The following is a 23,426-nucleotide window of genomic DNA, read 5'->3' as shown; positions in this document are numbered from 1 at the left end:
ATCAGATTAAAGCTGCATAGGTGAGTGAGAATGTTACTGCCACAATTTGTACATTTCATTGTGTATACATTTTGGCTCAAAAGAAAGAAAAACCTAACAAAGACTGAATTCACATGAGTCCGTGTTTAGGATGTTGCACTATAAACGTCGTGCATTACTTTGAAATGCATCCCCAAGTAAGAGTGATCAGTGGATGGCAAGGGATGGATAGATGGGCCGGTGGGTGAGGAAATATGAGACATGGTGAGCTGTTGGTGGTAGAAACTAAGCAGTGGGTAGACGAGTGCTGACTGTGCAATTCTTTTAAGTTCTCTGCATGTTGGAACTTTTCATAGTAAAATCTGGAAGGAAGAGTTTCATGGAGGCACGGCGGAAGTTCTACTGATAAAAGGTTTCGTGTTTGGAAGGCAGCAGCATCCTTCCTTTGGGGAATTCAGCTTTTGGAAATGCAACTCTGACCTAGGAGTCTAGATGAGTCAGGGGTGGAGTTTGTTTCTTGGGACTGAGCTATTTATGCAAAGCTTTGTGCAATGCCAGGGAGGAATGTCTCCAACAGATACAAAAGGGGGCATGTCAGTGACCAAATGAGCTTAGCCTCCAAGACCAGAATAAACCTGTAAGCCAGCGACCCCAGGATTACACGGCATTGAAAGTTTCAGCAAGGGACATTGAAATTCAGGTACCAGAAGTCCTCACCCTTGGGGGAAAGCATGGCTGAGCTCCAGCCTTCTCTCCTTTATTAGAATCGACATCTTATGTGGCACAAACAAATGTGCATTGAAAGTTCTCAGGCTCAGCCCTGCCCTTCTGGGCCCTTGGTGGATAATGCTTCTATTTTCTGGGCCACTGATTTATTTGTGCAGAAAATGAAATAATGTGATGACTATTAATGAGATTGAAATGGAAAGCACCTGGGCATAGATTACGAGAACCTTTAATTTTGGTCTGGGGTTGTTTTGCAATTAACCCACAAGTCTAGCCAATTGTGGCTCAGACAGGGAGGAAGAGACAGGAAGGCGGAGATGGTGTCCGCGTGGAGGGGGCTCCAAGACCACCCTGTAGGCAGTCTCCACCTTCCCATTTCAGGAGAACAGAAAAAACCTGTAAGTTTCTTAAGTTCTCTCTGCATGTTGGAACTTTACATAGTAAAGCACTGGGTCTCGGCGCTCAGGAAAGAGATGGAATTCAGAGGGACACAGCCCCCTGGTGAGCAGAACCAGAGTCCAGTCTGTAGGAACCATTGCTGAAGCCCACCTCCCCTTTCCAGCCACTTAAACTAGATGTATTGTTACCTTTTAATGATGCAGAAGAGGTGAGGGTAACTGTTGTAAATTTCTCAAAATGTTACATATAATTTTCTTTCCTTTTTCCCAAAAAAAGAAAAAAAAATCCCCTCTGTCACACCCTTGAAGTCACCGTTGAGGTGTCTGTGTGTGTGTGCACGTGGGCTCCCACATGTGCGTGCATACACCACACATTCCTGGGATTCCAGAAAACAGAAGCAGAAGACTGTCTGGTTTGAATTCCAGCTTAACGACCTACACACTGTGTGATGGTCTGAGCCCCCATCTCCCCGTCTGTCGTGTGGGAGCTTTCCGGGAAGGGTGACACGTATTCCTGTATTTACAGAATTTGGAAAAGTCTTGTGTGCTGAGAGCAGAATGCGGTATATATTTTGCTACATGTGATGTGTGGATTGTACATCAAATGTTTCAGTGTTAGTTCTGTTCTGCCGGACACAGTCTTGCCAGTCCCTTGGCCTTACTTGACTTTCCTCCCCATCAGCCTGTCCCGGAGAACCCTCTGTGTTACACTGTACTGACCTCTCGGGGTCTCTAACTGGGGCAGAGAACCCATCCTATGGATACAGTATAGGTATTCTGCTCTTCTCTTGAGAAACTGGTATTTTATTGTCCAAATGGGGCATTTCTCTGAGTGAAAGAACGTTTTAGTAATAATTACTCCGCAACAGCATGTGTAAATGAGGCTGTCCTGGGAAAACCAGATGTGACCCCACCCTGATCGTCACCATCTGTGCAGCAGCAGCACGTTCATGCACGCATCCCTGTGCTCAGAGTTTCTCTCTGCATGAAATCCTGGGAAGTAAACTCAGCCCGTCATAGGGCAGAGCGTTTTTATTTTTAACAAACCCTCTGTTGTGTCTTTCCTACGTAACCCAGCCAGCTTCCCCTTACCCTCAACTCTCGCGTACAGCCAAGGAACAGCCCTCCTGTTATCTTATACCTTCACCAGCCCTCCAGTTCGGTGCTTCCTTGTTTGAAGGGTGACAAAGGGTATCTCGCATTTGTTCTCTTGTTCATTTCCCTGATACGGAGAAGGTGAATATTTTTCTTTTTCTTCGTTCTCCTCTCCTCTTTTTTGCATAGCTGGGCGATTATGACACCTGATACTTAAAGCTTGCCAAGCACTTGTGTGATAAGGCTGGTCCCCTCTACTATCATAAGCTCCCCGGGACCAGGCAGGGCGTTGGGCTTGGTGTGATAAACCTTATCTCTGCCCATTTTTCTCTCTGTGGCTGGTAGAACGTCATTTTGTTCAGCGGTCATTGCCGTATCATAACCCCGGCCTCGCCGAACCCACAGTGTTATTAGCAAGAACAAACAAAGTGCGGAGGAACAGAAGCGTGAACGGGGAATCCGTCATCTTTCGTCGGGTGCTTACACACTGGAATGTTCACGACCAGATATGCCATGTGTTGCTAGTGGAATTAAAATCAATTAAATCTTAAAAGAGCGTATATTACCATAGATTTCCATGCATCTTCTTGGCCAGGGGGGCACACAGGTTTTCTCTTCTGCACAGATCAACCGGACAGCGGGATTTTAGAACACCGCTTTAGGGAGGTTTGGGAAGCCTTAGCGAGGATTGGCAGGATTCGCTAGTGGCATGCGCCCAGCCAAAGGAAGGAGAAAAGGGAACACGAGTGCTTTGACAGCCGGTGGGTTTATTATCTCAGGGAGCCAGCGGTGTGAGGGTGTGGTGTCCTGTGGCTTGCTCAGGGCTCACCGGTGCTCTCAAGGACGCGGTTCTCGGGGTGCCTGGGGGGCTCCGTCACTGAAGGGTCCAGCTCTTGCTCTCAGCATAGGTCTTGATCTCAGGGTTGTGAGTTCAAGTCCCGCATTGGGGGGGGGTCGACCTCTTCCACCCTAACGCAGTAGCCTTTTGCTCGAATCTGGCCCCTCAGCCTCCGCAGCGGCTGCTGGGGCTCCGTGCATAGGTTCTTCACAGGACACGTGCCTGGTCTCAAGGAAAAACGCATCCCGACTCGGTGAAGAAATTGTTTCCAGAAGTCGTGTGCCCCTGCAGAATAAGCCTCCCGGTCGCTGGCCAAAACTGCACCCCTGTTTCTAAACCAGTCATGGAGAGGGAAGGGGGCTCGCAGGTGCACAACAGCTCCACTCCATCCCTTCCTCCAGGGCTGGGGGAGGGGGGCCCACCTCCCTGGGAGGAATTGGTAACTGAAGTTTGCACAAAATTAGGGACCCCGAGTAAGGGACAATGAGGGGTTGGCAGTCGGGTAGGCACGTTGAGCGTCCGCTGTGGCCTCTGGAACTTTCCTGCCCCCGGCTGGCCTGGCCCTACCTCGGTGGTCTTCCCCTTCCCCCGAGTTCCTGCGGGTGCCTGCCCCCACCACCTCCCGCTTGTTGCTCATTGGTGCAGCTAAGATGACTGACACCTGTTCCGTCCAATGACAGGATCCATTTGGTTTCCGGGCCCAGAGGCACAGCTCTGTCTGATTAGAGCCCACGGTTCTGTTTCCCCGGAGGAAGGACCACTGCCCACTACCTGGTGGTGATGGGGGGAGAGTTAGCATGTCTTTGTCACCTGCAGTAATGCCTGACCATGTCCTCAAAGACCCCTCCCACTGGGCAGGGTGACTTGGAATAGCTTTGGGTGGACCCACTGAGCGCTCAGAGGCAGGCGTGGCTGGCTGCTTGGCTCCTGTCCTGTCCCCCCCGCCCCACCCCCAGCACCCTGTGCCCTCACACCCCTGCTCCAGCTCCTGTCTGCAGAGAGGTCTCAGGGAGTACAGCCAGGGTTTGAGCCCAGGCGAGCTGGTTCCACACTTGCCCCCTTCTTCGCAGAGGGAGGTCATTCTCCTCCTGCTAAAGGAAATACGCTCCTCAGGTGTAGTCCCATTGAAATACGACCTGGGTCTTCATCATAAGTGGAACTCGGTTCTTGATGCACAGGGGTTGGACCCTGAATCAATCCACCGAGAAGACCTCTAAACTGAGTCTTTTCATAGGGGGCCCCTGCTATTGTGATCCTTGTATGGACAGCAAAGGCAGGAGCTCCCGGTTACTTGACGCCATCCAGCTGCTTCCATCGGTCCCTGTGCTCCTTCTGTGAGGCAGCCAGAGTCGGACACACACACTCGGAGAGGCTGAGCCACCTGCCCAAGGTTGCACAGCTGATGAGCGGCAAAGCCAGCTTTAAATCCCAATCCCTTATAGGCTAGAGCCCAGGATCGTACCTGCCCGAGGCTCCCCAGAAAGGTAAGGGCGGCGGCATCAATAATTCACGGAGGACTGAGTCGTTGCTCTGACCTATAGCTAGGACACAGATCAGTGGTTTCCCGATCATATAGGAGCTGTGTGCTGTGTGCACTGTGGAGACTGTTTCCAGACCCACACTGCGGGGACGCACGGATTTGACACATGGTCAGACAACGGGGGAGGGGCTCTGAGCCCCACACGCTCTCAAGAACGCCAGGGTGCACGCTCCCAGTAGCGGTTTCATGCCCGTTCTTGTAACAGCTTGTCACAGCAATTAGCGATGCACCCGGCAAGTGGGGAGCCCATCCGACAAGCTCAGGTTCCACCCCTGGATGTCTGCAGGTCTTGCAGGAGCCCCGCAGCTCGGCTTTGGGAAGAGCTATCAGTTTCTAGATCTGACCGGCACAAGATCAGCCGCAAACGTGGCCTTCCTCCATGAGAACTTTCCAGATTGCTCACCATCCCCGGGGCAGAGCTGTCTTCTTGCTGCCGTGCAGTGCTCTGTGGCCGGTTCCTTTCTGTTGGAGCCCCTGGTTAATGCTGCCTGCTCGTGTCATTTTCCCATTTATCTATATCTTCTTGCCCATTTTCTGTTGGACCTCAGGTGTAGAAACGTGCCGCAGTTAGGTTTCATCTGCAGACCATCCTCATCTGTGGTCTCTGAGTGCCTCTCCCTTGCTTCATCCATTCATTCGTCCTACTTCCTTGCATGTGGCACTAAGACCACAGAACACCTCTGTTGTTACACCCAGAGAGGCTCACACCCCTGTTCTCGACCTCCTGGGTGTCAGGACCCCTTTATACTCTTTTTTTTTTTTAATATTTTATATAAAGAAAGAGAGGGAGAGAGAGAGAGAGAACATGAACAGTGGGGAGGGACAGAGGGAGAAGGAGGAGCAGATTCCCTGCAGAGCAGGGAGGCCGATGCGGGGCTCGATCCAGGACCCAGAGATCATGACCTAAGCTGGAGGCAGTGCCAAACGACTGAGCCACCCAGGCACCCACCTTACACTCTTAAAAATCATTCAGAACCCCCCAAAAAGCAGTTTCTTATGTGAGTCCCATACATCAACACTCACAGTATTCAAAATAAAACCTGGAATTTTTTTTAAAAAATGGACTTTATAATAACCAGTAAAAATAATATGTTATTCAACATATCCATATATGCCTGTTGCGTGTTAACAAAATAACGTATCTTGTGAGAAGTAACTATTTCACAGTATTACAGCGAATTCAGTGAGAAGTTTCACGGCCTTCCATGTTTGCAAAGCTGCTATGTTCAAAGGCACCTCGTTCCTCCCACCCACTTCTGCATTCAAGCTGATGGGATGTTTTGGGGCTGAACCTCTGACCTCACAGAGGAACGTAGCCGGGGGAGGAGTGACCGCATGGACATTCCCAAGAGGGTTTAGGGAGCCTTAGAGCACCTCAGAGCAGCCTTCAAGGACCACTGACCGCTCTGTGGTCTCCTACACATTGACACCCACGCTGTTTCACCCTTCTGTCCCCCAAACCCTTAATGTCTGCAGGGCCGTCTCTGCCGCCTTCCCCGGGCTGGGAGCTGCAATGTATCCTGGTCATGGGGAATTCAGCAGTTCATGTGTGACACTTAGCAATGCTTAGCACAGTGTCTACTCCCACGCTGAAGGCCCCTTCACACCTTCTATGAGTCCTGATGGAATGCCCATTTTAACTGGGAAAATAGAGTCATGAAGGAGACAAACGAGGTCCCTGTTCTCATTGCTTATATTCGACTGGGAAGACACACTCTTAAAAAGAAACAAAGACATAAATAAGGCGTCTAACGTTAGTAACCCGTGCTGGGAGGAAGCTAACAAGGGTCATCAGGGGTGATCGCTGGGAGACTCAGATGACCAGAATAAGCCGATCCCAGAAAGATCTGAGCGAGGAAGCATTCTAGAAAAAAGGACCAGCACATGCAGAGGCCCTGAAGTTTGAATCCTTTGTGTGTCCGATGTTTGGATAACGAACCTTTCTCTACTCTCTCATGCGCTCATACATCTACGTGGTGATACCTTGTTCCTCATTTCATTGGCAAATAGAAATGTCAGAACAGTTCCTGCAGTTTTGGAAACACGCTTCTGCTTAGGAGAAATCGGCGGAGGTCTGACGTATCTGATGTCAATCTAAAGTGATTCCTGAGCTCTGTTAAAGGCAAGCTGGGCCGCATCTCTGGTTGCGTTGCTGCTGTTACCCTCCCTGCTGCTGATGCCAGGGCACCGTTGGTATTACTCCACAGGGCATTCTTGGTCTCAGGCAGCAGGACCCCAACCCGAGCTGTTCAAACAAAAACAAAAGGAAATCCCGCTCCTGTGATACAGACAAAATAATTGAAAGCTGGGATTCAAAGAAATATCTGTGCACTGATATTCTCAGAAGCATCATTCACAGTAGTGAGAAGGTGGAGACCACGAAAGTCTGCCCATCAGTGGTGAATGAACAGAATGTAATAGAGCCAAACACCAGAATATTATTCAGCCTTGAAAGGGAAGGGGAACCTGACACCTGCTATAAGCATGGATGACCTTGAGGACATCCTACAAAGTGAAAGAAGCTAGGGGCAGAAGGACAAATACTGTGTGATTCCCCTTGGGCAAAGCACCCAGAGAAGTCACGTTCATTGAGGTCGGAAGTGGAATGGTGGGTGCCCGAGGCTGGGGGAGGGGGAGGATGGAGTTGTTTTTGAATGGGGACAGAGTCTCGGTTCCTGAAGACAAGAAAGTGCTGAAGATGAAGGTGGCGTCGACTGCACAGCCCCGTGAATGGGCTCAGTGCAGCTGAAATGTGCTCTTTAAATGGTTTTGCTGGCGAATGTTGTTATGTGCATTTTGCCACCATTTTTTAAACAAGGAAACTGATTCACTCTCCTAGCCAAGGAGTCTGGAGGTGATGCCAGATTCAAATGGAGCTGGACGAAGGGGTTTGAATGGTGTCGTCAGAATTCTGCGTCTTTCACTGTTTCTTGGAAGATTTCCACCAGGTAGACCAGATGCCCCCAACAGTGTTGGACCCATAACCCCCCAGTTTGATGAGCCTTGGAAAGGGACCTTCTTTCCTGTCACCCTTTCAGAAAGATCTATGAAAAACTCTGCCAAGGTTGGGTTATGACTCACTGCTGTGGCCAGGGCACGTGGAGTTAACGGTGGCATTCTGTAGTTAGGATGGAAGAGGCGTGTTAGTCAAGGTCAGCTGTATCCTTGGTATCAGGGACCTTTTGGAAACAATGGGGGACTATGTGGGGCACCGTACTACCCCAGTACACCTTTATAATGCTCAAGGTCTCTGGGGTGGCATAGCCTTCTCTCCAGGACTTCAGTGCTGCCGCGTGACATGTGTGGGCCGCAGGAGCTGTCCCTCGTCCAACGTGGCTTTTCTGCAGAGAGCCCTTCCACTGCTGCGGCGACGTACATAGCTCATGGACACAGGGTCAGTTATGGCCCCAGATAGCCTTCCTTTCTTTTCTGGTTCACCTTCTTTTCCACCAAGATCATCCCTCCAGTGCTGGAGGACAAACTGCAGGGCAGAATTCATCCGAAACGAGACTACAAACAGTAATTTGTCAGTTGGGAGGAAACAAGCCTAGTTGTTGCAGTAAGAAAGGCACGGTGGGGGGCACCTGGGTGGCTCAGTGGGTTAAAGCCTCTGCCTTCAGCTCAGGTCATGATTCCAGGGTCCTGGGATCAAGCCCCGCTTCGGGCTCTCTGATCTGCAGGGAGCCTGCTTCCCCCTCTCTCTCTCTCTGCCTGCCTCTCTGCCTACATGTGATCTCTGTCTGTCAAATAAATAAATAAAATCTTTAAAAAAAATAAAAAAAGAAAGGCACGGTGGGGTGTCAGGCTGATGCTTCCTTCTGAAGCAGGCTTTGGGGAAGCTGGGTTTCCTTGCTCTCCTTTTCTTTTGTTTCTTACAGAATGGGCCCATGTGGCAGCAGCAGAGTTCCCTGTAGATGACATGCCGGGTCTCTATGCATATCTGGGCTTAGGTTATAAATGAAACTGCCCACTTGTCCAGATGACAAATGCTGGTGGTTACCACTGCTCATGAGACCCCAGCCCAAAGCACCCCGTGAACATGAGAACGCCCTTGCTTGAGGAGTGGGGCGTAAGACGGTCCTTCCCTTCTGTCCACGGTGGCAGTTGTTGTAGCTTGAACTGGAGAAGCCCATCCGGGTACTGATGAGGCGGACTCCCCAGTGCCCAGGAGTGATCTCCCTTCCTTCACCGCGACTGGGAGTCTGCTTATGCTTAGCTTGTAGGAGGACACGCCCTGATCTTGGGAAGATATGCTGACTCTCAGGAGGAATCATGGTCATCTGAGCCCACTTTCTTTTCCCAGCTAGTCCTTCTCCCAGTTCCAGTTCCAGTTGGGATGGTCTTCTGGCCCATGGATACAAAGAGAAGTCTTCTATGGCATCTCCGAGACAAGGTCTTCCGAAGACAAAGCCTTTTGCTATCCTTCATATGCCTTGGTCCTTCTGTGTCCTGCTTGTGCTGGTAGTTGAAGCCTATGACCCCAGCACCTGGGGCAGTTATCCTGGAACAAGGAGACAAAACCCAAGAGCATCATGGAGACGTCAACCACGTAGGAGCTGACCTCCATATACCCTGTGCTTTGAGATGGTTAAAGTTCTTTCTTTCTTAGGTATGCCGTACACTAATTTTTTGCAGCACAATGCCTTCCTCATCACTAACACCAAAACTGTGTTTTCTGTCAAGGACAGTCAATGCAGGCTTTGACTTCTGTCCACGTCCTCTCAAGAGACGTGTCATTCCTTGCAGTGCAGGAATTAAGAACGTAGATTCTGAAGCCCAAGGGTCTTGCCCCTTGTCAGCTGCAAATGCTTTAACTTCCCAGTGCCTCTGGGGCACAAGGCAGAACCTGGGCTCGATGAGCAGCACAACTAGCCCCCGGGATCTGGGAAAGCCTCCCATGATAACAGGTGGGGCTGCTGGGACGTCCTCAGTGCAGCGGGGTCCCTGGCTGCCCACGGCACGTAGGGCTCCATTGGCATCAGCAAGGCCTGTGTTGGACGTCATGGAGGAACCACGAAATACGGTGCTCCCTTTTAAGAGCTCACGATCCAGGATGACAAGTTCCTCACACCAGCATCGGCAGGTGACTTCGCTGAGAGCAGAAAACAGATGCTCACCCGAAATGTGGAATGTCCCGGAAAGAGCCGCCTGCAGGGGAGGCTTAGTTAGGGTCTTATCTGTGTATTTCAGAAACCAAGTGCAACGTCAGCCTTCGGGCAATCACTAGAGAAGTAAATATTTATTAAAATTGCTCAGTAAATATTTTTGAGTACGTGTCATGTCCTGGGCACTATTCTAGACCCTGGAAATACTGCAGGGACAAAGGAGCAGAGTCCTTGCTCTGAAGAGGCGTTCATTCTGGTCGGAGAGACGCATTCACAAAATGTAAACAACTAGATAGGTCAGGCAGGGATAAAGACTACAGGGGAAAATAGAGTGGGATACAGAGATAGAAAAGATATGGCAGGTCCCGTGCTCTAGGGATGTGACATGGAGCAAAGAGGGATGGGACAGCAGCCATGTGGACATCGGAAGGAAAGGCATGCAGGAGGAGGGAACAGTAAGAACAAGGCTCAGAGGCAGAAGTATCCAGAGCCTAGCAGAGCTGGGTTGTGGAGAGTGATGGTTGGCAAATGAGGTCAAGAAATAGGTGAATGGGAGCTTGTGGGCGAACGGACCGTGCAGGGCTTGAATAAATAAACAAGGGTAGAGAGCATCTAGGAAGGGCCAGAGACAGGATTCAAACCCAGGCTGCTGAGCCCAAAGCACATGCTTTCAACGCCCCTCTACATGCCTGACCTCCTGGCAAGCTAGAGAGATCGCAGCCCGCACCCCCTCCTGGAGGTCCTCCTGCTCAGAGGAGAACCTCTTCTGCGGCGCAGAAGGGAATGTGGACGAGCATGTGCGGGGATTCGAGAGCGCCGTGTCCCACATTGCACCCTACAGAAGAGCCAAAGGAAGATGAATCTCCAAGGTGCTGGAGGGGGGCGGTCGAGACAGCGGCCAGGAGGCGATGCTGCCCGGGCATGGGAGGCTGAGCGTTCTGGGTCATCCTGGGCCAGCCAGTAGGAAGGAGGCTTCACCGCGTTGCCGGGGAAGGCGAAGCTGTGGGGAGACGCGGGACTCCCACGGGGGCAAGTTAGTAGGTCAGCCTCATGAAATATTGATGGACCTGCTGCACCGCCGCCTTGCCACTGCCCGAGCGCATCCGTGCCCGGCCAGCGAGGCTCAAGGAAACTTCAGACATTTGCAAGGAGTTACTTCAGAGCCCTGACACACTTGCTGGATAGGCTCTTTTGCCCTTCTTGGGTTTTATTATTAATACATCCTTCCACACTGGGTCTTGACAGACGTGCAGTCTGGTTGCCTATCAAGTTAAAAGCAGCATGTGTGTGCACGTGCGCGTGTGTGCGTGTGATCCCTGGACAGTTTTGCCTACCACCAGGGGAAAAGTGTGGCATCGGGGACCATGTTTCCAAGCCAACACTTCCTCAATGGATCACCAGCCCCTTCCCCAAGGGGCAGGACAGTCTGGTGGTTCTCACCCTGGAGCCTGCCCGCTCAGATCAGACACTCCCTCTGTGGCTTTGATCCCTGCGTGATCCCGAGCTCGTTTCTCTGCGGCTCTGTATCTCTTTTTTCTCACCTGTTTAAAAGGGAGCATAGTCCTGGACCCCACTCAGCCGAATGGTTACAAAGCCTTTCTTGTGTTTTAAGATGATAATGTCTGAGAGTGCTTTTAGGTTTACAAAAGAATTGAAAGGAAGGTGTGTAAATTACCACCTCCCCCACCCCACCCCCGCCCCGCGCTGCACAGGGTCCACCAGGACCAGCATCCCCACCAGCTGGGACACTTGTTCCAACTGATGAAACTGCTCTGACTCATTACCCCCCACAGTCCACGGGTGACAGGACGGGTGGCTCTTGGTGACGCACATTCTGTGGGTCCAGACAAACGTATCATGGCATGTATCCATCCTTATGGTATCATGCTAACTATTTCCTAAAGATCCTCTGAGCTCTGCCTCTGCCTTCCTCCCTCTTCCTCCCTCCTGGCAACCACTGATCGTTCTACAGTCTCCATAGCTGTGCCTTTTCCAGAATGTCACGGAGTTGGAATCACACGTACACAGCCTCTCCAGACTGGCTTCTTTCACTTAGTGATGTGCATTTAAGGTTCCTCCGTGTCTTTTCGTGGCTGCATTCCTCGTTTCTTTTTAGCAATGAGTCATGGTCCCTGGTCTGGATCCGTCCCAGTTTCTCTATCCACCTACTGAAGGACATCTTGGTTGCTTCCAACTTTGAGCAGTTAGAAAGAAAGCTGCTATCAACATCTGTGCTCAGGTTTTTACGCAGACGTGAGCTTCAGCTTCTTCGGGGAAATACCAAGGAGGGTGATCGCTGGATTGTACAGTGAGAGAATGTTTAGTCTTGTGGGACGCTGCCAAGCTGTCTGGCAGAGTGGTCGTGCCGTTCTGCATTGCCACCAGCGGCGAGTGAGGGTTCCCACTACTCCACACCCTTTCCAGCCTCTGGTGGCATCTGTGTTTTGGATTTTGGCCATTTTGATAGGTAGATAGTGACCGTGCAATGCTCTTTCAACATGCACATTCCCTGGTGACCTGGGAAGGGACTTTTGTTTGTTTTTTTAAGTAGTGCATGGAAAAAACACTGCAGACGGCCTCGCTGATACTGGGAATTTCAGTAGTAAGCGTCAGCTGTCTGCTGTTGGGTGTTCTCGCACACACAGCAGAGCTCTGAGCGCCAGGCTGGGTCCCTGCTCCCACGGACTCTAGTGTGTTAAGGTAGCAGAAGGAACGTGGTTGGGTTTTGTGTTGGCAGCATACCCACAGAGCCTGGCGAGTCCCATCTCTGGGATCTCGTGTCCTCGCCCCCCACGGCTCCCCACAACCCCCCCGCATCACATCTCACCTGGCCTGGGACAGGAACTACCTTCCCGATGGTTGATTCCCCCATAATTAGATTAGCCCTGTGCCAGCATCCTCTCTGAAGTTGATAAGGTGAGACCATAAACATTCTCTACGGTCACACATGTGGGATCACAGCGCAGTAATCTCAGAGCAGCAGATGCACATAGAGCGTCTTGGGGCAGCATACGCGAGTTTTTCTGGGCAATTCTAATGTCTTCCGGGTGCCAGATCCACACGGCTAGCTGGGGGCTTGGCCTGAAGACAGGGTTTCTCCATCTATCACTTTGGAGAGCCAGGGCCAGAGCCTCCTTTGTTGTGGGGACTGTTCTGCACATGGTGGGATGCTTAGCACCTTCTTGACCCCCACCCCCCAGACATCAGCTGCACCATCTCCTCTTGGAGACGGCCAGCAACCTTCTCCCTGGCAGATGCCACTTTCTCCCCGGAATGAGACCCTCTTCCTGGGAGCCTCGCTCTGAGTGACGCTGGGAGCACCCAGAGTTTCTAGCAGGTGGCTGCTGGGACCCTTCATGATACACAGCATGAAAGACCTTTGCCTGCGGGGCTGTAAGGATGGATTCCCCATCTCAGGAAGAATTGCCTTCCACTGCGGGGATCCTGCACAGCTCCTCGTTTCAAAGCTACATGTCTGCCCTTTTCCAGAACCATACCTCTTCTCAAAGCCATGGCAAACTGGTGGCCAGCCGGCATTTGTAACAAGAATATCTCGTCTTGCCCTCCCGACCCCCATGGGGAACATGGATGTATGACCGCAGTACTTCTCCCAGAAATCCTTACGTAAGACCGTTCAGTGCACGCTGACCCCATCTGGGCTCGGCCTGTGATACAATAGGAAACCCAGAGCAGGGCTCTTCCGATGCTCGTGTCCAAACCACCCAATCCATCTGCAAGCCCCCTTCTACTTCCAACAACTGACTGGAAGGAGATACGGAGCCGGAGGGACTGATCGGCCGGCCATGCGAAGACACAACCTGATAAGCCAGCACGTGAATCTAATAAGACAAATGACTTGGTATTTCAAAAAAAAGAAAAAAAAAAAAAAAAAAAGAACGTAACAGCCAAAGCCATGAGTTGGCCTTGTGTGGATTCTGATGGGAACAAACCAATTACATCGAGTAATATCTTTGAGATAATTAGGAAAATTTTTACATTAGGAACTTATTAATTTCATTAGATATGATAATGGGAACATGATCATGCTTTAAAAAAAATCTTGAGGTATTCACAAGTGAAACAGTGCAGGATCTGGGTTTTGGTTTGAAATATCTCAGCATGAAATCATTGAAGGGGATAGACTGAGCAAGGTTAGCTGTGCATGGATGGCGGTTGAAAGTGACTGAGGGATACGTGTTACATTGTCGCTATTCGCTTGAAATCGTTGCGGTGGGGACGATGCAAATTTTTCTCACGGTAAAGTGAGGGCTATGTGACCACCTACCAAAGAAAGTGCATGCACCAAACTCTTTCTTTAGCCTGAGAGACATGTGTCATGGTATTTCCTTCTGTTTGGGTTCCAGTGAATTATGTTTATCTATAATGGTTCACTAAACTTAGTCAAGAGATGGCCCTAAGTGTGTTCCTAAAATGCCAAGGAAGAGTGTATGATCTGTTACAATGCAGATTCTATGGTGACACGAAGGCCAGCCCCAAGCAACGGGGGAGACATGATGAGATCTGCTGTCATTGAGGGATAGGTAGACGTTCTTTGTCATTGTGGACAACAGAGTGAACATCACCGCCATGAGGGAGGGAGTAACAGAGAACCAGAGAAGCGATGGGCCACGGACGGAAGGCATCCAAGCCTCCCCACCGAGGGGCAACGGCAGACAAAAAGAACACTGCAAGGTTAATGGAAAATAGTTTGCAACGGGAAGGACTGTTCATAGAGGTGCAGGCAGGTTGAGGCATGGGGGGACTAGCTTTGTACCCCAGGCCTGAAGGGGTGGGGAAAGCACTGTTGTTGGAGCCTGGTGAGACCTGGAGCCTTGGGGGCAGACTGTCCTGACGCAGAGTTGCTCCTGCTGCTGCACGGAGACCCGGAGACGCCCCACTTGTCCCTCCCCTGCCCTGCAATCTGGTATCGTGTCCCCAGTGGCCAGACACCCCTGGAGTGAGGGTAGATGGTCCCTAGAGTCAGCCACCTGGAGCACAGAGTGAGGGGCAGGGCCAGACCTGGGGCTATGCACCTGGAGAGTCCTTAGCACGCGTATCCAGAGGCAGGCCCCACCTAGAGTGGTTCGATGAGACCAGGTGGTTGTTGGCGTGCGGGATGCTGGGAACATTTACCAAATGCATCAACCCACATAGCGCTGGTCTTCGTCATTTAGGGGTGAGGAGGAGGAGCTGGTTTTCAGTGGTCATGCACACATGTGTGCTCATATACATACATGTGCACACGTGCAGAGGTACACACGGGTGCATATGTACACGGCATGCACACACATGTGTGTGCACACACGTGCAAGGACAGGTACACGCACACCTACATGCACGTGCACACAGACCCACATGGCGCGTGCGCACACTCACACACACACAAGTCCTTCTAGGAAGTTGCAGTGATGACCTCTGGAACATTCTCCACCTCCTTGGATCCGTCTGTGCCTCATTTCTGGGGACTTCACTCCCATAGGCAGGCAGAGGGCTGCCCTGATAACAAAAAACCTAGGAATGATTCAAGAGGACGTACCAGTGGACTGGAAGATGTCAGAGGTAGGAGTCGCCCACTCTGAGGCAGAGAGGGGCAAGCCCCCTACATTTACCTCTTCGTTGAAGGTCACTTGGTTTATGCCTTGGGGTGAGGATGGTCCGCTCTGTGCCAAGAAGGGTCAGAAAATCACTGGCTCTCAGTCAAGGATGGTTTGACCCCCCCCCATCAAAGACACTCAGGAGTGTCTGGAGACATGTCTAATTGTCACACTCGGGGAAGGGTGCTACTGGCATCTTCTGGGAAGAAGCAGCTAGACATCCTACAATGCACGGCTTCCTGTGGCAAAGTGATGTCTGTCCCCACATAGCAGTTGAGCTTGAGTCGAGAAACCCTGATGTCAGTGAATAAAGGAAACCAGGGGACGCGCTCGTGAACAGCGTTGCAGGCAGGCTGAATGGAGCGGTCACACTCACCCACACATCCTACTTCCATGGGGGACGCTGCCCCATCTCCTAGCCCACAGGTTCTGTTCTCATGTTTTCTGCCCCCACCTTCCTGGGTGCATTGCTGCTCCTGCAACACGGGGCTCTTTTCCAGGATGTGCTACAGACTTGCAAGTTAAAAGAGCAGCCATGTATGAGCTCAAGGTGCTATGAACCAAATTCTGGGCTGGGGTCTCCCGAAGCTGAAATCGGGTGTTGGCAGGGCTGTAGGGGTGACTCTTCCTCCAAGATCCCTTAGGTTGTTGTTGGCTGAACTCAATTCCAGTGGTGGCAGGACTGGGGGGGACCCTGTATCCCTGCAGGTTGTCAGGGGAGGGGGCGCACATTCAGCTCAAATGACTGCCACGCATCCCTGGGCTCATGCAGGCCACTCCCTCCTCAAAGGCAGTGACAGCAGGCCACGTCTCATCACACCTGGACCCTCTCTGGTAGTCCCCCATACCACCAGCCAGAGAAAAGTCTGTTAACGCAGGGCTGAGGCGAGGAGGTCAGGCCAACCCTCATGCTGCCAACCCTCATGCTGCCTAGTGTGAGGCCGGCTGATCTGGGTCTTTAATTGCCATCCACGAGGCTCTGAGAGCAGCCCCTAGCTTCGCTTTCGTGGGATGCGAGGTTGGAATCATGGGGCACCTTCCAAACCCAGCACAGGACACGTGGCACCATGTACTACACTCAGTGTTTGCTGAACGACTAAATACCCCAGCAGCTTAAAAAGCAGAAATCCAGAATTTTATATGGGAGCTTTTAATTTCATTTTATTTTTAAGTCACCTCTACACCCAACGTGGGGCTCGAACCTACAATCCCAAGATCGAGAGTCCCCCGTTCTACCCACCGAGCCATCCAGGCACCCCCCCCCAACTTTGATTTTATTTTCACATTGTCAACTGTGTCCATTTGCGACGGCTTCCATAACAAGGTACCAGGTGGTGGCTTAAAGGACAGGTGGGTCATCTCATGGATTTGAGGCCAGAAGTTCAGAATCAAGGTCCCATCTGAGGGCTCTGAGGGAGCACCTGGCCCCAGGCTTCTCTCCAGGGTGCACGGATGGCTGCTTCATCCTTCCGTGGCGTTGTCCCAGTATGCCGTCCATCTAGCAGCTGCTCCTTCTTTGGGGCACACGAGGTCACCGGTCCTTGCACAGGACCACCCCATAGCTGCCCGTGAGCTGGACTGCCTCTGTGTGCAAGTGAGGTCATGTTCTCCAGTCCTGGGGGTGGGGGTTCGGCATGTGGGTTTAGACGGAAGTACACGTCCGGCCCGTAATAGCAACTAATTATACGTTTTCCTTTATTACATACTCTGCGGATCGGATTTGGCCGACTCAGCCTTGCAGGGCCAGAGACCAGGTGGTACCCGGCCCCCGCCCCACACGTCCCCTCCTCACACTGCACAGATGCTCATTCCAGCAGCAGCCGTGCCAGTGGCTTCTAGAAGCTTCTAGGGAGAGCATGTTATGTGCAGACTCTAGCTCACTGTGAGACAGATGCATCGGAGGACAGAAGTTAGGCTTTCTGGGCGCCTGGGTGGCTCAGTGGGTTAAAGCCTCCGCTTTCGGCTCTGGTCATGATCCCAGAGTCCTGGGATCGAGCCCCACATCGGGCTCTCTGCTCAGCAGGGAGCCTGCTTCCTCCTCCCTCTCTCTCCCTCTCTCTCTCTCTCTGCCTACTTGTGATCTCTGTCTGTCAAATAAATAAATAAAATATTAAAAAAAAAAAAAAGGCTTTCTGTGTTCCGAGTTTGCCCTCCTCATTGATTTTCTTTAAGGAACTCGTTGTCATCCCTGTGTTACACCCGAGTCCAGCAACTTTTGAAAAGAGGGAGGGACACGTTTGGGTTTCAAATGCTGAGAAAGCACGGGGACATCAGGTATAAATGCATGTGCAGGTGGCATGGGGCAGCTCGGGGACAGCCAGACTGGAAGGGAGCACCCCCCCCAGGACAGGGTCACTCCTGAGTCCTGCGCCGATGCCAGTGTCCACACCGAACCTTGCTTTTTTCCTGGAGGGAGAGGGTCCAGCGTTGGAGACAGAGGCTTGGAATTGCAGTGATCAGTTGATAGAGGGTCACGTCGCCTGTCTCTTTGCACCACAGCAACCCCACGCTCCCCACCCCAGGGGTCCCCCAGCCCCGAGGCAGAGTTCTGTACTCCCCACGCTGGGTGGGAAGGGGGAGAACCCTTGCATCCAGCTGCTTCATCAGCAGACTCTGCAAATTCTCCTTGTTCTAGCCTCGTCTACTCCTCCCACGTTGGGGCTGGGACCACCGATCCTGGGGACGGGCGACTGTGGCATCAGCCCTATGCGCTCTCCCTCTTCCTGCTGACCATGGGCAGCTGCATGTGGGAGTCCTGCTCCTGCATCTTCTCCCAGGTTCCAGAATCTGCAGCAGCCGTGCAAGTCCTCTCCCTACCTTGTCTTTCCAAACAGCACTCGTGTCCTCCCGGGAGCAAGACTCGGGGGGGAGGTGTAAGGGAGGGAGGACATGTGGCCATCTGTGTCCCACCTACAGTTCGTCCCATGGGTCTGCTGACAAGAGCGGTGAGGGTCACAGGGGTTGAGCCATGACCAGAACATCGATCCTGGAGGAGAGCTTTTTTTTCCCACATCCTGACTTGTGTGCCTTCAGGTCCGTGCCTTCCCGGAGGAGGCCCGGTGGTCACGCTCAGCAGGATGTGGGAACGGAGCCCTAACTCACGTTTATTAAGTGCTTGTTGTATACCTCACACTGCTTTAATCTCTTTCTGTGTGTGCATGCATACCTTCATTCAGCTCTGGGAGCAGATCCCTTACAGAGGGGGACTCGGGGCCCAGAGAGGTTATTAGTTGTCCTGAGACCACACAGCAACAGAGTCGTGAAACCAGAGTGCAAGCCTCTGCGGGAGATTTGACACCCCCCCGCCCCCAACCAACGGGCCTGTGTCACGGGGGCCGGGCTGGACATGGCAGGAGGGTTAGCTGTGTCCTTGGTTTCTCCCCACCAAACGGCAGCCCCCACCCGGTAGCGACAACCAGAAACGTGTCCTGACATGGCCACGTGCCCCACATGAGATCGACCGTCCCAGGCAGGCGGACGCTCCCCCTGCATGCCTCACGAGGCTGCTTCTCGGTGTGGGGGTGCCTAGGGACCCTTCCCCCTGCTGCCCTCCACCCGCCTCCGCACGGGCTACGGAAACGCGGACAACGGAGCAAGCAGGGTGGGTGGCGGGGTCGTGGGGCGCGGCGGGGTCGTGGGGCGCGGCGGGGTCGTGGGGCGCAGCGGGGTCGTGGGGCGTGGGCCCCTTGGCTCAGCCAGGTCTTTAACGCCGTGGCTCTCTCTCGCCTGTCTTCCTGCCCGCAGAGCCAAGGTGAAGAAGGGGGTAAACATCTTGGGCACCCGGACCAGCGAGCCCCGGCAGTGGGACGTGAAGCAGGAGCTGGGCAATGGCGGGAAGCACGCCACGACCACCGTGCTGTGCCAGCGCCTGGGGTCCGGGGCGCGCAACAGGTAAGGCCTGATGACGCGGGCTCCGGGGACCAGGTCGCCGCCTGGAAGGCTTGCTCGACGCCCACATTTACCCGCTGCTTAGCGGAGCTGTGAACCCCGCGGCCTGGAGATCTGGAGGCACCTCTGTCACTGGCAGGACCCTCTGCTGGCTCCAGGCGGGGCAGGCTCGGCTCTGGTTCTGCGTCTGCTGTTTGGGCTTCGAGCAGAGGCTTGTTAGCGTGGTTGGCTCTGCCTCCCAGCCTCAGGCATGCACTCCTCCTGGGCTCAGGTCCCTGGGCTGTGTCACCTCCCCTTGCCCCCCCTGGACTAGCAGCCGCTGCTTTCTTCCAAGTGCTCACTCTGCACAGAGGGTGTGACATCGTGCTTTATAATAAGAAATACGTATTTGGGCTTCATCCCTGTTCCCCTCATGGGGCTCCTAAAACCCTGAGAGTTTCCTTATGGATGAGGCAGCAAAGGTGACTTTTCTAACGTTAATGAGGTGACTTTTGGAAAGCACCTGGGCTCCCCGAACCCCACCCCCAACATCTCCCAGGGGCAGAGGGCCTGGAGTTTGACTTCAGTTATCAATGGCCAAGGGTGTCATCCATCTTACCTCCGTCATGAGGCCTCCAGAAAAAACCCAAAGGATGGGTCTCAGAGAGCTTGCAGGTAGGTGAGCCCATGGAGATTCGGGGCGTGTGGCACCCAGAGAGGACGTGAAGCCCTGTGCCCTCCCCCATGCCCTGCCCTGTGCGTCTGCTCCATCTGCCTGCTCCTGAGTTAGGTCCTTTACCCTGGTCAGTAAGGGTTTCTCTGAGTCCTGGGATCTACAGTATTAATTCATACTATGTGAATCTCATGATTAGCCCAGGGGACAGCCTGCACCTGCCACTGTCACCTGTGGGTGGGGGGGGCGGGCAGTCCTGGGGGATCCCGCCTCTCCCCTGGGGGATCCCATGCCCTCTCCGGGTGGACCGGCTCAGGATGGCGCTGAACTGGAGGACCCCAGCCGGTGTGGCAGCGCCGCTTGGTGGTGGGGGGAAATGCCCACGTCAGAGCTGGTGTCCGAATCGTGAAGGATTAGACCCCAATGGCAGTGAGGAGACATTTAAACCTGGGGTGACCATCAGTGATGATAGGACACAAGGACACGCTATGTGAGATTCTATGCAGACACCCGGATTATTATTTAAAAGAACTATTTACTGCATGTAAAATTAACACAGTCTCACTTTAAAGTATTTGTGAAGCGTAGTTAAGCGAGGGGAGAAACGTCGAAGAATGCATCAGTATTCTGTCTGCAAAGGATAACCCCCGGCTGACAAGTTGGTCCATTCCCCTCCCGTGTTTTATACACACGGTAAACGTGCAGTCAGCGTATTTATCTCACAAACCCGGTATCGTAATCTATACAGATTTTAAGACACTTTCGCTCCTGTCGAACACATTTCCTCCTGACATTAAATTGTCCTCAGAAATGGCTTAGCGGCCCTGCGGCGTTCCGTCATGCAGATTTAACGTTGCATGAATAACCCTGCCCACGTCCTCGGACGTTGTGGTGGTTCTTTTTCTTTTTATTTTTACAAACACTGCAGCAGTAAACCGTCTTTCTCATAAAGGTTTATCCAATTCTCTTTGCGCTTAAGGTGGTTTCTTTACAATCAAAAATTCTGATCACTTTTAGGGCTCTCGATACATTCTGTTCGTGTATTTTCTTGAAGGGAGTAACATTAAAGAAAAACATATCCCATCATCGGACACGTTTTCTTAACTTAACGCTGCACGGCTGCCAAGAAAATAATTCTGCGAATTCTCCACTTGGTTTAGAAACACCCAGTTCTTTGATCATAAGCCCTCTCCCCGCGGTCCTTCCTTTAATGTGTAGCCAGTGAGACATCTGGTGTCCCAGCAGCTTCCTGATTCAAACACCAACCTTTCCCCCAATCCTCCCCCAAAGAAGGAATGTCAGTATATCACATGGGGTGAGGGTTGTGTGTCCAAATGTTTCAGCTCGTGAAAAAAGGGACCAGAAAAATGTGTGCCAGCGTCCCCCTGGTATTAGCAGGAGATCAGAGGCAAAATTAAGTCTCCTGAATCCAACACACATAAAGTCTAACAAACCCGTAAGATTGGTGTTGATTAGGCAAATAAAAGTGTAGGTGTTCATTAACGGTGAAGGTACGCATGTACGTCGTTCTTCATGACCCAGTCGGGAGGCGTCTCAGAGCGAGGGAGGGGAGCCCTATGGTCGCACATTCTCAGGAGTCCCAGAGGTGACCCTGTTTGAGCTGAGTCTCTGGGAAGTCTGCTGTGGGCACACATGTGTTTGCAGAGAGGGGAGCTTCTTTTTTGTTGTTGGAAAGCCTGTTTCCCTGAACACGGCTGATGGGGGTCCTACGCTCGCTGCCTTCCTCACTGAGCTCCGAGGAAAATCTTGGTTGGTCCCCTTGGAGGAGGAGCTGTGCACGGATGTCCACCAAACACTGAGTCAGGTCCTGACCACCCCCCACCATCAAGGAAGCTGAACTCTGTGTGGAGACCTGGGACCCAAAGGACCCCAACTCAAATAAGGGCGTTTGTTGTCACGGAAGGTGCAAGTCTCCCGGGGGGGGAAGGAGGGCTTCTTCCCCTCTCCTTATAGAGCAAAGGCCACGCCCACTTGTTATCTACTGCTGTGTGACTGATCACCCCCCCAAGCTTACAAGTTCAGAAGGGGACACATGTATTATCTATCTCATGGTCTCCATGGGTCAGGGATTTGGGCCATCCTAACCGGGGCCCCTTCCCCAGGGCCTGTTACTAAGGGGCAGTCGGCATCTCGTCCTCCGGGAACCACGGTCTCATCGGAAGGCTCGGCAGAGCCTACCCTCTCCCAGGCTTACATGGTCACAGGCAGGATTCAGGTCCTCGAGGGCTGGAGGGCCGTGGGCCTCGGTTTCTTATTCTTTGGTGGGTGCCCTCCTCCACCAAGTTAAGCCTTTGAGAAGGTCCTGGGAGAACGGAAATGCCAGCAAATGGGAGTTGGAGTATTTCATAACCTAATCTCACAAGTGGCATCGCACACTGCTACTGTATTCTGTTCACTGGAATCAAGTCTGGGCCGCTCTCTGGAGAGGGGCGTGCGTGGGAGGGTGGGTGCCAGGAGGTGGTGCTCCCTGGGAGCGTCAGGCTGACAGCTCTTCCGGGCCCCCCCCACCCGACGGCTTTCTGCAGTGGTGCCTGTGAGCTCTCCTCGAAGGACGGGGGGAAGGACGGGTGGAGGGGTGTGGTTTGGCTGCAGGTGACATAGAAAAGATTTGCAGAAATTATGCCGGGAAAGTAGCTGGGCCACGAAACAGAGGGATGTGGATCCCAGGCCAGTGGCTTAAACCTGCCTTCCCTTAGCGGAGCATCAACCGTCCTCCTTCAGCCGACTTACCCTCTCCATTTGACTCAGTCCAGTTCATTCAGAAGGAAGTTTACAGTTCCTGCCTCAGTTAGCGAGACTTGTTGCACTAAAAATTGAGGATCCTGGTTCATTGGCACAGGACAGTAGTGCATCCAAGGGATGTTATGTTGTGGGGGACGCCGCAGAATCAGCTTGGAAAATGGAAAGCCCCACGGGATTGTCAGCCACGGCGGGCACCTGCCCAGGATCACACCTCCTCGTGGACGCTCAGATCAGGGCTCGAGTCAGTTTTCCTTTGAATCAACTTTAAATTGCTCTGGGTTTTTTAAATTCACCTTTATTTTTAGTGATAATATCCTTCAATGTATTGTCTGCTTGTTCCTAATGTGCATTGCAGTCAGTATTAAACTGTAAGGTTTATTTTAAATGATAATCCTCGGTGATTAGAACAGAGGTATAATTGGTGCATGTTCCTGTTGTAGTAGGATAAAGGCAATGAATTGGGCCAATGTGTTGTGTGCCCACTCCACCCCCGCAGGTTCCCCCTTCAAGCCCCCTGTCGGCCTCTGTGCACCTGCGTGGGCTGCTGGACAGCTGGGCAGCCCTAAAGAAATGCCACACACAGATGGGGGCTTAAAAGACAGACATTTATTCTCTCCTAGTTCTGGGGGCTGGACGCCCAAGATGGAGCTGTTTTCAGGGCTGGCTTTGGTGGAGACTTCTTTTCCTGGCTTTCCAGCTGTGTCCACACATAGCCTTTCCTCTGCATGCCCTGGGGTGGGGGGGAGAGAAAGAAAAGGAGAGAGGGACAGCAAGAGAGCTCTGCTGTCCCTTCTTATAAGGACCCCAGTCCTATCAGGTTCAGACCCCACCCTTATGACCTCAGTCAA

The 23,426-nt window shown here is 52.4% G+C and overlaps 1 protein-coding gene across 1 annotated transcript in view; it reads left to right on the top strand.

The window, feature by feature from the left end:
• The window catches only part of LOC111156437 (transmembrane protein 132C), a 196,597-nt gene that overhangs the window by 75,354 nt on the left and 97,817 nt on the right, over nt 1-23,426 (top strand). Inside the window, exon 4 of the mRNA XM_022517341.1 lies at nt 19,020-19,166. Within this exon, the coding sequence (XP_022373049.1) occupies nt 19,020-19,166 (147 nt within the window). The remainder of the gene's footprint in view (nt 1-19,019; nt 19,167-23,426) is intronic.

Source organism: Enhydra lutris, unplaced genomic scaffold (assembly GCF_002288905.1).
Source record: "Enhydra lutris kenyoni isolate GAN:26980312 unplaced genomic scaffold, ASM228890v2 scaffoldscaffold46, whole genome shotgun sequence".
NCBI classification, from domain to species: Eukaryota; Metazoa; Chordata; class Mammalia; order Carnivora; family Mustelidae; genus Enhydra; species Enhydra lutris.
Note: the sequence above shows the minus strand (reverse complement) of the source record. Positions and strands in the feature narration are given on the sequence as shown.